Consider the following 13917-nt stretch of genomic DNA (forward strand, 5'->3'; position numbering starts at 1 on the left):
TGTGTGTAGTTATCATGTCCATTGTGAGAAGGTCACACCTACATCATGAGGTGACATTTTGTCTGTGTGTAGTTATCATGTCCATTGTGAGAAGGTCACACTTACATCATGAAGTGACATTTTGTCTGTGTGTAGTTATCATGTCCATTGTGAGAAGGTGACACCTACATCATGAGGTGACATTTTGTCTGTGTGTAGTTATCATGTCCATTGTGAGAAGGTCACACCTTACATCATGAGGTGACATTTTGTCTGTGTGTAGTTATCATGTCCATTGTGAGAAGGTGACACCTACATCATGAGGTGACATTTTGTCTGTGTGTAGTTATCATGTCCATTGTGAGAAGGTCACACTTACATCATGAAGTGACATTTTGTCTGTGTGTAGTTATCATGTCCATTGTGAGAAGGTCACACTTACATCATGGGGTGACATTTTGTCTGTGTGTAGTTATCATGTCCATTGTGAGAAGGTCACACCTACATCATGAGGTGACATTTTGTCTGTGTGTAGTTATCATGTCCATTGTGAGAAGGTCACACCTACATCATGGGGTGACATTTTGTCTGTGTGTAGTTATCATGTCCATTGTGAGAAGGTGACACCTACATCATGAGGTGACATTTTGTCTGTGTGTAGTTATCATGTCCATTGTGAGAAGGTCACACTTACATCATGAGGTGACATTTTGTCTGTGTGTAGTTATCATGTCCATTGTGAGAAGGTCACACCTACATCATGAGGTGACATTTTGTCTGTGTGTAGTTATCATGTCCATTGTGAGAAGGTCACACTTACATCATGAGGTGACATTTTGTCTGTGTGTAGTTATCATGTCCATTGTGAGAAGGTCACACTTACATCATGAGGTGACATTTTGTCTGTGTGTAGTTATCATGTCCATTGTGAGAAGGTCACACCTACATCATGAGGTGACATTTTGTCTGTGTGTAGTTATCATGTCCATTGTGAGAAGGTCACACTTACATCATGAGGTGACATTTTGTCTGTGTGTAGTTATCATGTCCATTGTGAGAAGGTCACACTTACATCATGAACTGACATTTTGTCTGTGTGTAGTTATCATGTCCATTGTGAGAAGGTCACACTTACATCATGAGGTGACATTTTGTCTGTGTGTAGTTATCATGTCCATTGTGAGAAGGTCACACTTACATCATGAGGTGACATTTTGTCTGTGTGTAGTTATGTCCATTGTGAGAAGGTGACACCTACATCATGAGGTGACATTTTGTCTGTGTGTAGTTATCATGTCCATTGTGAGAAGGTCACACTTACATCATGAGGTGACATTTTGTCTGTGTGTAGTTATCATTTCCATTGTGAGAAGGTCACACTTACATCATGAGGTGACATTTTGTCTGTGTGTAGTTATCATTTCCATTGTGAGAAGGTCACACTTACATCATGAGGTGACATTTTGTCTGTGTGTAGTTATCATGTCCATTGTGAGAAGGTCACACTTACATCATGAGGTGACACGCATCTCATAGTTAGTTTACTTATGAGTTCTTCTTAACCTTTTAAGAAGTTCACTTATCTCATGTGACTTGGAACTGATGTGGAATTCAAGCGATGTTATAACATACCTACCATTTGGGTATATTCATATTTAGTCTCCCAACCTGCACTAGGGATGTATACATTTCCCTCATGACACCTGTCCTGGGACACACAAGACGTCTGACAACATCCAGACCACTCACCTCCCCAGTTGTTGCTACATATCCAGTAATTCCTATATTGATAGGGAATCGGGGCTCCTGTGGACTGAAACAATTTCAAACAGTGAGCTCGCTGTTTACTTTGACTTCTTGTACATCATATCAACAGATTTTGCTGGTTTGTCCATGATGTACATGCGTTGGTTCTGTTGTCACCTGCATGTAACTAGAGCATGTATGGATGGATTACACGGTTATGTGTACTTGAATATTTTTTGTAATTTTTGGTCAGAAAAGACCTGTATGTTGATATTGGTGATTATAGTCACATCATCACATTCACTACATGTCCTGGAAACAACCAGCATGACACATGACACAGTGTGTAACTTAGTTATCATCATGGGCACGTTTGTCAGATCAAGAAGGCTCTTTGTTCTCTTCCAGTGCTGTGACACCAGTACTGATGAAGCTAATAATTACAATACATCCTCATTTCAACAGATCAAGATACAACCAGTAGTGAATTTATGGTAACACATTTATTTTCAGATAGACTATACTCGTCGTCGGATTCTATACATGATCTTGTGTACACTCTGTCTACACTCACCCCTCTCTGTTATAGGTGTCATCATTGTCAAAGTCACTGGCCTGGAGATCAAACACTTGTGAAAATATCCCCTGTAACAGAGAGCACATCAACATATCACTCTCCACATAAACTGCTGGGCAGTTGCTCCTCACATGGTATGAAGAGCCTCTTTCCAAGATTCAGGCAAGGTCATACATTCAGGTGATCTTTTGTAAACTACCCCGAAGCTGCGGGCCCCCCAATGCAGCTGAACATGGTCCCTATATATGATGCCATCATGCTGACATCTAACATCTCAGACAATGTCCACGGTGGTCATACAAAGTGTGACAGTGATGACAGTTATAGTTATAGTGATAGCGTTAGGTGTGTAGAGGTGTTGCAACATGCACTGGATCACCAGAGTGCCAACAATGGTGCTCTTGTCATGCATCAAGGAAAACATGGTAGCCATCCATTTCCACATTCAGTATCATCTATCACTTGATGATGGAACAGGAAATCAATCATAACTCCCTCTTGTGTGATAATGTAAGCTCATCCATTACCTTATCTGAACTCCCTTACAGAAAGCAAACCCTTTAAGGTACATACCATGCCGAGGATATTTGTACCAACAAGACTGGATGCTTGAGTGCAACTATGTTTGATGTGACTGATGTGACAAGTCTGCAGGTGTCTTGCACTGCAGAACACCATATCCCCCTGGCTCTGGACATGGCAGGAATAATGATAATATGGTACAGGTACCATGTAAAAGGTCATTTCCATCTATTACTTTATTTATACTACTATGCTTTGACTATCGATGAGATGTTTCAAAAGGCAAGTTCTGTAGGAACAATACAACAGTCAACAGCTAAACAAGACTAGAATGCTTACCCTAATTCAATTCAATTCAATTCTTTATTCTCATAAACCACCTTGGTGGTACAAGAGCATATATTGTAAACATATATACAAAAAAAAATTTAAATTCAAGATGGCAGTAAACAACATATTAACATTTTTTTCTAACAAGAGATGATAGATGTAGGATATATTTTGATAGATTTACTATGTCTCGAGATGTTTTTACAGATAATATTTTCGTGAACTTTGTTTCATTGGGAAAATAGGTTAGATGGGAGGGTAAATATTCTTTCCTCAAAGTATCTAATGCTTTGCAATGAAAAATACAGTGGTATTCATCTGCGATGCTTTTAGAAGTGCATAGTTGACATAATGATGTGCACCTCTACACTCTTGGTCTGATTCCGTGATTAGTTAACTTATCCTGTGTGCCTTCACTGGCTGCAAGACAGGACACACATGTGTGCATGGCTCTGGGCAAGGTAAGTGAAGCAGACATGAGGTCCTTGTGAGCCCTGATGGATGCATCAGTAAATCTGCCTGACGTCCTTGCTTCCATAAGCTGCATGGAAGGACTAACAAGCCATCTGGCCAAAAATCTTTCCCCTCTCTAGTGTAAGAAACAAACACTATCCCCAATAATGTCTTAAGTGCTTCCACTGAAGTACCAGTCCAGGGCAAGCACTGGGCATCAAATGGTTTAAAGAGAGATTACTTGATAATGGCCAATAGCAATGGGGTGAGTTCCCCTGTCCTTGGCCTTTCAAGTGTTGCCTCAACCTGGGATTCCAGAAAGTTCTTGACAATTTTCTTCTGGCTTGTAGAACGAGTAACCTGAGGTAGTAGGTGTGGGCATTGACCATACCCTTGGTTCTCCCTCAGCTCCAGCCAGCACGGTGGTGATTTGTATGTTCTCTCACTTGATGTTCACAATGAAAGGAATTCTGTGATTGGTAAATAGGTACACATGAGAGGTCTCACAAAGAAGGGACACTAGACATATGCATACCTAGATGGTCATCAGGACTAGAGAAGAGACAGTATTCGGTGTAGCAGAGGTTGAGAAACACATGGCAAACCTTATTGACCTATGTTAATGTACCTTATGAACACATTCTCAAGAGTGGGTAGTGATCAGATCATACACCCTCAGCTAGAGAGGTATGTACCAAAGGATTTGGTCATTGTAAAGCCAGTTTAGTTAATTATTTGAGAAAAAAAGTTACTGTAGATACTACAAGTTCTACATGAATAATGGCCTCTAGAATGCAAAATCATAATATACAAATATACAATATCACCATTAGAGCACATGGTATATTCATAATTATAGACATGAGGAATAGACTGTGTTCATTTCCATAAGTGGATGTTTAGGACAGATAGCAACACTAAATAGAAAGTTAGTGCTAATGCCAGAAAGGCTGATTTAGAACTTTCTACAAGGGTTGATTGATGTTTTCTGTGCCTCACATAGACAAGAATTGTGTCATAGTGAAATATTCTGTTGTGGACATCACACTGTGTCAAAGATCTGTGAGCACAAAAACTTGATTGTCTCATCATGACAAATCAGCAATTAAAAACTGCACAAACTTGAGGAACATGGAGTGATCAAGTACTTGCAGAAAAGGACTCAACACCAAATGGAAAGGGTGCCCATTCCTGGACCGACATAAGGAGGGGGGCACTAGCATGGCGGCATCTCTGGGACAACCTTGTAAAAACCCTGTACTGAAAGGCCAGTCAGCAATACCAGAAACTGTGACAGTCTCCCCAAAGGATGCCATGAATTAATGTTCACATTATTTCTGCTCACTGGTTACATAGCTTCCAACCTGATGCTCAAATAGCGCTGTTTAAAATGCTTATCAGAGAGTGCCAACAACTGATTGAATGCGTTCTACAGCAATACAGCATAGCTCTCAGCATGCTCATGGGCTACCATCATGCTGGCACCAGGCACATACATTGAGATGCCTCAATTGTGTCATCCTGATATATAATATATACATGTAATTAACAATAAGATAATATTGGTCAACTCCTCCACAGTGTACTTCAAGTATAATCAACTGATTAGTACCTGGATCAATCTGAAAACAATGGAATTCACTATAAATAACGTAGGATTGTAAAGACAAATAGAAAGACAGTTTGTGGACGTCAGCACAGTTTTCTTCGTGTGAAGAGTGTTATTTAGTGAAAGCATAGACTGAATAACAATAACTTAAGTCATGTATGGGAGTTCACAAGATACAGTTTATCTTCCTATGCTCAACACCTGGGAGCATGCCCAACAGATTTGAAACAATATGTTCATATTCCATGATTGAAATTTCCAAGTTTCTGAGTTTATTTGAAAATATTTCTTAAAAAATGTTCATAACTTACAAACAGATCTCCTGCAATTGTACACAGAATTTGATCTAACATAACATGTCTAGTTACAACAAAGTAAGTTACAACTGTGCAGCTGGATATCTGGACCATCACATAATTGTGTGGTCTGTTTACATGCAGTTCTGCTGCATTGTGTCCCACAACCAACACAAACATGTTTATACAATTTTCACACAATGACCATACATACATTCACACATATATATATTAGCCCACAGTTAGCTGAAATAGTCTGGACAGCAGCACAGAAAGTGAGGTAGATCTATCGAGTGAAGACAACCAATCAGATGTCAGTAGGGAGAAACACAAATTTCTAATTTGCAACAAATAACATTCATTTTCATTTTCAAAAATTCTATTTAGGCTCAATGTTATACTTTTGTTTACTTACTTCCAAAAAAGATAATCACTCACGAAACAATGGCGAGTCTTCTTCAGAGGTGTATTTCATGAATAACACAATGCCATTTAAAAAGTGGTCAAATGTAACACATTATATTCTGGATAAAACTTTCTCAGTAAAGTACAGATTTTAGTACTTTTGTTGGGTGGAGTACCATCTGGGATTCGAACCCACACTCTCAGAGTCAAGCACCTAATCGCCAGCACATAAAGTCCATGGTCTGGACTACCAGTTGTCCGAATTCCATTTTTGTGGAAGCTATGGTGGCTGAGTGGGTTAAGATGGCTGACTTTGTGTGCAGGCAATTAGGTGTCTGAGCGTGGGGGTTTGAATCCCAGAGGGGACCCAACCCTACCCAACTAAAGTACTAGAATCTGTACTTAGCTTTATGCACAGCGAGATACAGTATGCAGCTTTCTTATTGTTTATCTCCAAAACAGTTTTTTTGCTTGGAAAACCCCTAGATCCACCTCTGACTGATCATTAATAAATGATGATAAACATACATCCAATGAATCAATGTTTATCCAAAAGACCCGACAAACACCATTATCCCCTTTGATATTTATCTATAAAAAGTAGTTACCAAGGTAAAAACTTGAACAATATATATTTTTTTAAATTATCATCAATGTTTAACACATCTTTATTAATGTGATTTGTGCTGACTTTAACTTTGAAAAGTAGTATATAATGTACGTGGTTGTGAGTATTTACTATATACATTTTAACATTTGAATGAGAAATGAATTTGTTTTGGGGCTTATAGATACTGGGCTCACATAAGATTCTCAAGACTTGAGTTTCCCAAATACTTCCTACATATTGTTGACAAGTTCACCCAGCATGTGTTATAAACAGAGGCTTTCCCACTGCCAAGTCATGTTTGCCAAATTTCTTCTTTCAAACTCGGTTGTCACTGCATCTTTCTTCAAGCTTGCTCTTGCATTCACATAACCATGTTTTGAATGGTTTGTCTGGATCTCAAAATGCAATGAACACAAAGTATTGCTGCATCCAAAATGTCCTCTCGATAAATCGGTCCTTACACTTGGAATTTAAAGAAATGACACTTGATACCTTTTTTACATGGACTGGTCACCAATACGAACACAATATCCCATCTCATGTCTACTACACACCTACAATAACGGCAAAATCACTCCATTGTTGTGTAGATGAATGCACTGTAAACACAGGGAAATGGCAGATGGCTCACCACTGTGACATCACAGCCTTAGCTCTGCCAAGGCTGGGATTACAATATGCATACAGGCAGGTTGTGGGAATAGAATGGTTGTTTGGTGCTTTTCAGTTAACAAAAAAATCACATGAATATTTCTTGCGACTAAATAAGTTTATTTCATTTTACCATTTAAAGTACAGTAGGAAGTTAATATTCAATATGTCTCCTTTAACCCTTGTTTCCCAGGTGTCATCACTAATCTTCATTCATCCATTAAGATAAATGTCACTGCTATTTTGATTTTTACATCTAGTGGAATCTGTTTTGTCAGATAATCTAGTCTGATTATACATCGTTTTATATTTCCTAAATATATCCCTGTGTCATGTGAAGACATTGATGAACTGTGATGTATTCCTTCCTCCTTGTTTACCACTGATCACATCAAGTTGAGCCATCTCCACATCAACAGACAATTCCATCTCCGTCCCTCTTCACCAAGGATATGAGGTCATAAATGTTGGGGGCTTCATCTTATGATCGCCCATCAATGATGTCGACATCTTCACCCATTCTCCTGATAGAAGATGGAAGAAATGAACTCGAGCACTTTCAACCGATCAGACCAAACTTGTTCTTCAACCGATCTGGGTCCCAATCCACAAAGCGTTCGTAGCTCTACAACATTCGTAAGTCTATGATAAACTATAGAGTTACGCCAAATCGTAACGTTACGAACACTTTGTGGATTGGGACCCAGGCTACTAGTGTGATAACCTACAGTACCAACACAGTTCACTGAATCCAGCATGTTGAAAAGGCATCATGCTCCTTGTCCACGTGATGAGTTTCTGCGACTGCAATCACCTCCACCAGTTTCTACATGCTAAATACTCTTGTCCTATTATAGGTAGGTAAATGACAGACTCAAGCTGACAGGAGCCTTGTTCTAGAAGCTTGCAGAGTCAGGAGAAATTGTTAGTGACAGAGAAGGAAAAAACAGCTCTAAGGAAACTCATCATTCGAAAACATCACTCAAATAATTTCATAAGTGGAATGTTCAGCAATTTGTTTATTTTTGATGCTTCCACAACTTGATACCAAAACAAGAAACAGGAAATCAGCTGAATCTGTCCAGTTTTCTCTCTCCCCACAGAAAGTAAGGAGATTAATCACATGGAAAAGAAAGGGCTCATGCAAAAGAATGGTGCAGAAAATATTCACCGCTTCTAAGGGTAACCAAGGCTGCTTGTTTTTGTCCTGGAAGAAAGCAAAACAGTGAGTGTACGAGGATGCTGCTGGTGCTGGGACAAGGCCATCAATGAAACTGTAAAACAATGTGCTTCAATCTCAAATGCATCAGATTTAAGAGTTTAAAGGGGAAGTGTACACGAATAAATCACATTTATTCTTATGTGAATCAAAGTGAACTGTTTTAATTAGTTAATACCAATGTTTGAAAATATACACTCATTTTTCTTACAATGTAAGTATAACCCTCAAAACAAGTGCTGAAATGTTATGCCAATATGAGGTATTTGTTTGCTGAGCTAAACAGGCCAGAGTTACCGCCCTTTGATTATGACGTAATTGGTGCCACTTGATTTTAAACTGGTCTCCTGTCTAGTCCCAAATCAAAAGATAATACTACTGATATTAATCACGTGAAAAAAAGTTTGTGAAAATACGAAGAAGCATAAGAACAGAAAATGTAAGCAGCAGGATCGTGTGTATTTTCATTCATAACCTCGCCTCAATGAAAATACCAAATATGTATAACAATGTTGACGTTCGTATGACATCACTATCGGGAAGCGACTTTTTCTAAATGGCGTGTTCACTGACACGAGTACGCCGGAGTTTTCGAAGGAAATTTTCGTTGTTTCAAGCAAGGTATATGCATAAATGTGACATGTAAGTGGTCCGAAAATTCTGTCAGTCTGCTGGTTGTTATTTTCTTTTTGTTTTCATTGTGACCAAGGGAAATAGTCAGAAATTAAGAGAAGTACCACTATCGTTGTGCGTGAGTTTGTGTCATGCTTTCAAAAACTATTATATGTTGTGACGAATCTAGAAAATCATTGGGATACACCTGTTTTATTTAACTATCGCTTGCTACGATACCTTTCCCATGCATGTTCTAAACCTGATGAGTAATTGTATGCAGCAAGTAGGCGAACGGATACACAGTGTAAAATCTGAGATTGGCTTTCTACATTTCAAACAAGCATTCTTTCACAGCGCGGCATCTTATATCCTCGATATATTTCGTTAGATTTCACTGAAACACTCCGTATTGGTGACAGAGTCCGTTTGTTAGTTTATTTTGAACTGTATGAGGAATTCAGGGATTCATGTAAGGAAGATGGTGTTGAACTTTTACAATTGATTTTATGGACGAAACATAACCGACATACACGTGACGTGATTTTATAAACACTATGTAATATAGCTGAAAATTCACTTTGACGTTTGCGTATTTTCCAAAACATTCTCAGCGATTCTCGGTTCATCGATAATGTTCAGAACGAGCATTGGTGATTCGATCATACAACAACAATACTACTGCTGATCACAATGATCACGTCTTTTTCTTTTAAATTCAATTCTCCCAGTAAAATTTGACATTTGACTTAAGACATACCATAAATTACGCAAAACGCAGTGAACGGTGATTTAGTAATGTGTCAAAACTGGTGAGATTTTCGATGCATGTAATTTTCATTAAATTTTATCTACAATGAGCGGATGATATCATAGAAAAACGAATTTCAAACAGTGTTCATAACTACAAATTGCATTTATCTGCGTGATTTGGATAGGTCCTACCGATATCAAAGTGAAGGTGGAAGAGGAGGGACATATCGTACGATTTATGTAAGAACTTTAGTAACAAACGTAGAATGCCGGCACATTCACCGATGTAGTGCATATACGTTTCCATGAAAAATACTGTTGGAAAGGCGACCGACTCAGGTTAAATATGTTTTACATTTTGGTTACGTGGTAACACTTTTAGTACAATGTATACGTTTTTTCAAACTGCAACGTCATTACAGTGTAGAACTGACCACATAGTCAGCTGACGGCCAAGCAACAGGTGGATTAAAACAGTAGCCTGCGCATCGAGACACAAGAACCACACCTAAACCTGCGCCACGTGAAATGGGTCTAATAAGGTCTGACGACGTCATTGGTTTATCGTTTGGGCACCAATGACGTCATTTCCAAGGGACATAAGCCATGGTGTGTTTATTGTGGACGTAGAACTCTTGGTAAATGTTGAAAATATGAATTGATATAACGCAAATAATAAATTAGTTACTTCTGATATATGTACGGGTTTGGATATAAAACTGCTTGATAAACACTTTTTATGATGAAAAAGTGCAAGACAAAAAGGTTAATTTTTGTGTACACTTGCCCTTTAAAGGGTATGCAGCTTCTCTTCAACTGTCTTGAACATATTTTATAAAGTAAACATTTTCATGGTATTCGAAAGTATTAGACAACACATAAATAAATGCCTGAGTTGAGGATCAAAGCTGTCAACATGATTGTCCTATCAGTCACAACACATATATCAGTTATAAGCTTTCACACTATCATTACACAATGTCAACTTCAGCTAATCTCATTCTAGGCATTATTGATCTTACCCAAAAGAACTTATGAATGTATTTGATCTTTGTAGAAAACCTTCATCAGCAAAGTGCAAAAGTAACTAAAAATTCACAATACCACTTTTCCAGATGGCCTCAGCCTGACCTTTTGTTGTGTTGCAAGTTTTATCTCATAAAGTAGTACCTATTTATCATGGAGAGTTTGTCATGGAGTACAAGTAGTACCCTCCCTCCCTTTACCTCTTTACAATTTAAGATATTGTATATCTACTCTATAAACTTCTTCACTATTTTTTGTTCATGGTTTAAACATGGTTATAATATTGTGAACACCCTAGAGCATGTACGTCAATATTTAATACAGTTACTTACATTTACAATACACCAACTGAGTAATAACCAGGAATAGGTAATTCAGTTTAGATGTCATGGCGACCAGACAACAGTCCAGGGCCCCGTTCCTCAAAGCAATCGTAACCCAAAGACGATCGTAACTCCCATACTTTAACATAGGCTTACGGCAGTCGTAGCGCTATGATCGCTTTGAGGAACGGGGCCCAGACCAGACCTCTACTAAAAGGGGTGTCATCATTGATGGCAACACACATGTGAAGTTTTCAGTTCATTTGTCAACTTGTTTCTGAGGATATGGACACCCAACAAACAGGCCTTGATCTGGGCATACTTGACTTTCAGACACTGACTGTACATACAGATCCCATTTCCTACATACCAAGGTCCTACAAGTATATGTTATAATTCTGATAACAGCAATATACTCAGGTAAATATAAAGGTGGGTTGCATCACTGTGTACATGTGTACATGTGTCGATGATAGTGTGCAAGTGTCAGTACTACCAGTATGTACCACTCATTCTCAACAAATGGGCACATTTGACCATATCAAAAGCCGAAAAATTTAGTCAATGTATATACATTAACTATAAGTTTATTTCAGAGTGGAGTATTAGGTACATAAAATACAACAAGAGTTGTCAAGTAATCTTTGTTTTAAACATACTGTTTTGTGACTCAAAGTAATGCTTCGAGTTTCCAAAAATGTAGCTAATTAATGTCCGCTATGGTAAAAGCCATTCTCCAATACACTGATTAGTATTGAGGTATTAAAGATAAATTTTCTTCTTTCTTACTGTAGTGGAGAATATTCTGGTGATAAAATACCAAATAACTGTCATGAATATCAAAGACGAGTTCCTGTCGAGATCTTCAAAGGTCACTTATCTTTTTGGCCCAGAAACATGTCCGTGTAATTTAAAACTAGATCATTTGGTTTGTGGGATATTCACTAAATACAAATGTTTGGAGACAAGAACATTTTTAGAAGTCGAAACTTAAACTATAATCTACGCAATTAATATCAGAATGAAGTATTCAAATGTGTTTGATTCTTAAATGGGTTCCATGAACATATATACAAGAAATGTAACGTACATTACTGCCTTTGTAGCACCGTTCTGACATTATGAATTTTCTGACAAATACTACCTATTTCACTTCAACAAATTAAGATGAGGGAAAAGCGACATAAATCGTTTCAAGCAACCTTAATAATATGTTCAAATCAGTGAATTCATAACTTACATTTCTCACATCCATGTTTGACACTACATTATCCTACCTTGACTCTCATTCGTATCGCACATTTTAAAATCTGACTATGGCTTTATGAATTGTTATACTCCATATCATCAGTAAGGTTTGACTTAGAAAAAAGCAAACAGACTTTCAATTATTTGAAAGATTTAACTACTCTCTGCTTTTCAACAGCATCCAGTTTCAGCATTCTTTGAAATTTGACTACAGGAACTTATCTTGCACAAGACATCAGAAGCCATGTGACATCATCACGTTTAGGCCACAGAAACATCTGCTTTTTACTCTCCAAAGAGGGACGGTTGGGTAGCCCAGTGGATAAAACGTTCGCTTGTCACGCCGTAGGTCCAACATGGGCACAATGTGCAAAGCTCTTTTCTGGTGTCCCCCACTTGATATTGCTTGAATACTGCAAAATGCGGGGTAAACTCCAACTCACTAACTCACTTCTCCCAAAAAGGATATTTCCACTTCATTATGCTCTCCATCTACATGTATACTCATGTTTTACCCCAAATATACTCGAGGTATCTAGAGTTACATTTATATGCTACATACAAACAATCACGCCAACAACATGGTACAATTATGCAAGTATCAGTAGCTAAGGTAAACGATTTCCAAAATTCAAATAGCCTAAAAATCAAAAGCTTTCAATAAAATTGTGTTCATTTGAATTCCAGACGTAAAATGATAATGCATGAACACATCTGATCAATTCATTTCGGCATACTAGTTAAACGTCAAAAGCATTTAATAATATTAAAGATTATGAAAAGGATGTTTTCTTTAAAAGTCCATGAAAAACTGGATACTGTGGTGAAATGTACATTACCAAGTGTAATGTACATTTCTCTATCAGTTTACATGCATAGTTCGTCAACCATAGTTCACAATCAGCCACAACCAAGACTGACTGACTGACTGAGTTTGGTTTTACGCCGCTTTTAGCAATATTCCAGCTACATCATGGTGGGAGACACCAGAAATGGTCTTCACACATTGTACCCATGTGGGGATTCGAACCCGGGTCTTCGGCGTGACGAGCCAACGCTTTAACCACTAGGCTACCCCACCGCCCCGCCACAACCAAGATACAGAATGGGAATGGATTGTATGAACAAAAGGGTTTCTATGTTTCCCTTACATTCTATTAGACAAAGAAACATATCGGTACCAAAGTTTCACTCGTTATTTGATCATATACTACCCATCAAAGTTTATACTCACCTGAACCACTCACTATATGTTATCTATATATTATGGTTACATCGAAGATGAATTTCTCCACTAACTTGGGGGAACCCACTGCGAACTTTATGCAGATGAATTGCACAAGGATCATGCATCAAAATACTCAAAAGCATGTGCAAATATCGTTCATGTGAACAGCTGCGTTTTTGTGTAAAGTTTTGTTAAGAATACGCCAATTTTCACTGATTTTCGTCATTTTCTGAACTCATGACAATAATCTTTTCAACGTTACGAATTTGTTTTACAATACATCAGTTCATGTGTAAACAGTACCTTCTGACTGAATGGAATATTTGCAAA

The 13917-nt window shown here is 38.0% G+C and overlaps 1 protein-coding gene across 1 annotated transcript in view; it reads right to left on the bottom strand.

Moving 5' to 3' along the window:
- Positions 1-1647: 1647 nt before the first annotated feature.
- LOC124277730 (dual 3',5'-cyclic-AMP and -GMP phosphodiesterase 11-like) overlaps positions 1648-13917 on the bottom strand; it is a gene marked incomplete at its 3' end in the record, with an annotated part of 134906 nt that continues 122636 nt past the window's right edge. Inside the window, exons 5-7 of the mRNA XM_046713456.1 lie at positions 8350-8385; positions 2300-2370; positions 1648-1792 (exon numbers count right to left, since the gene is read on the bottom strand). Of these exons, the coding sequence (XP_046569412.1) occupies positions 1648-1792; positions 2300-2370; positions 8350-8385 (252 nt within the window). The remainder of the gene's footprint in view (positions 1793-2299; positions 2371-8349; positions 8386-13917) is intronic.

The sequence above is a fragment of the Haliotis rubra genome, unplaced genomic scaffold, assembly GCF_003918875.1.
Source record: "Haliotis rubra isolate DU_JTF1 unplaced genomic scaffold, ASM391887v1 Scf226, whole genome shotgun sequence".
In the NCBI taxonomy this organism is placed as follows: Eukaryota; Metazoa; Mollusca; class Gastropoda; order Lepetellida; family Haliotidae; genus Haliotis; species Haliotis rubra.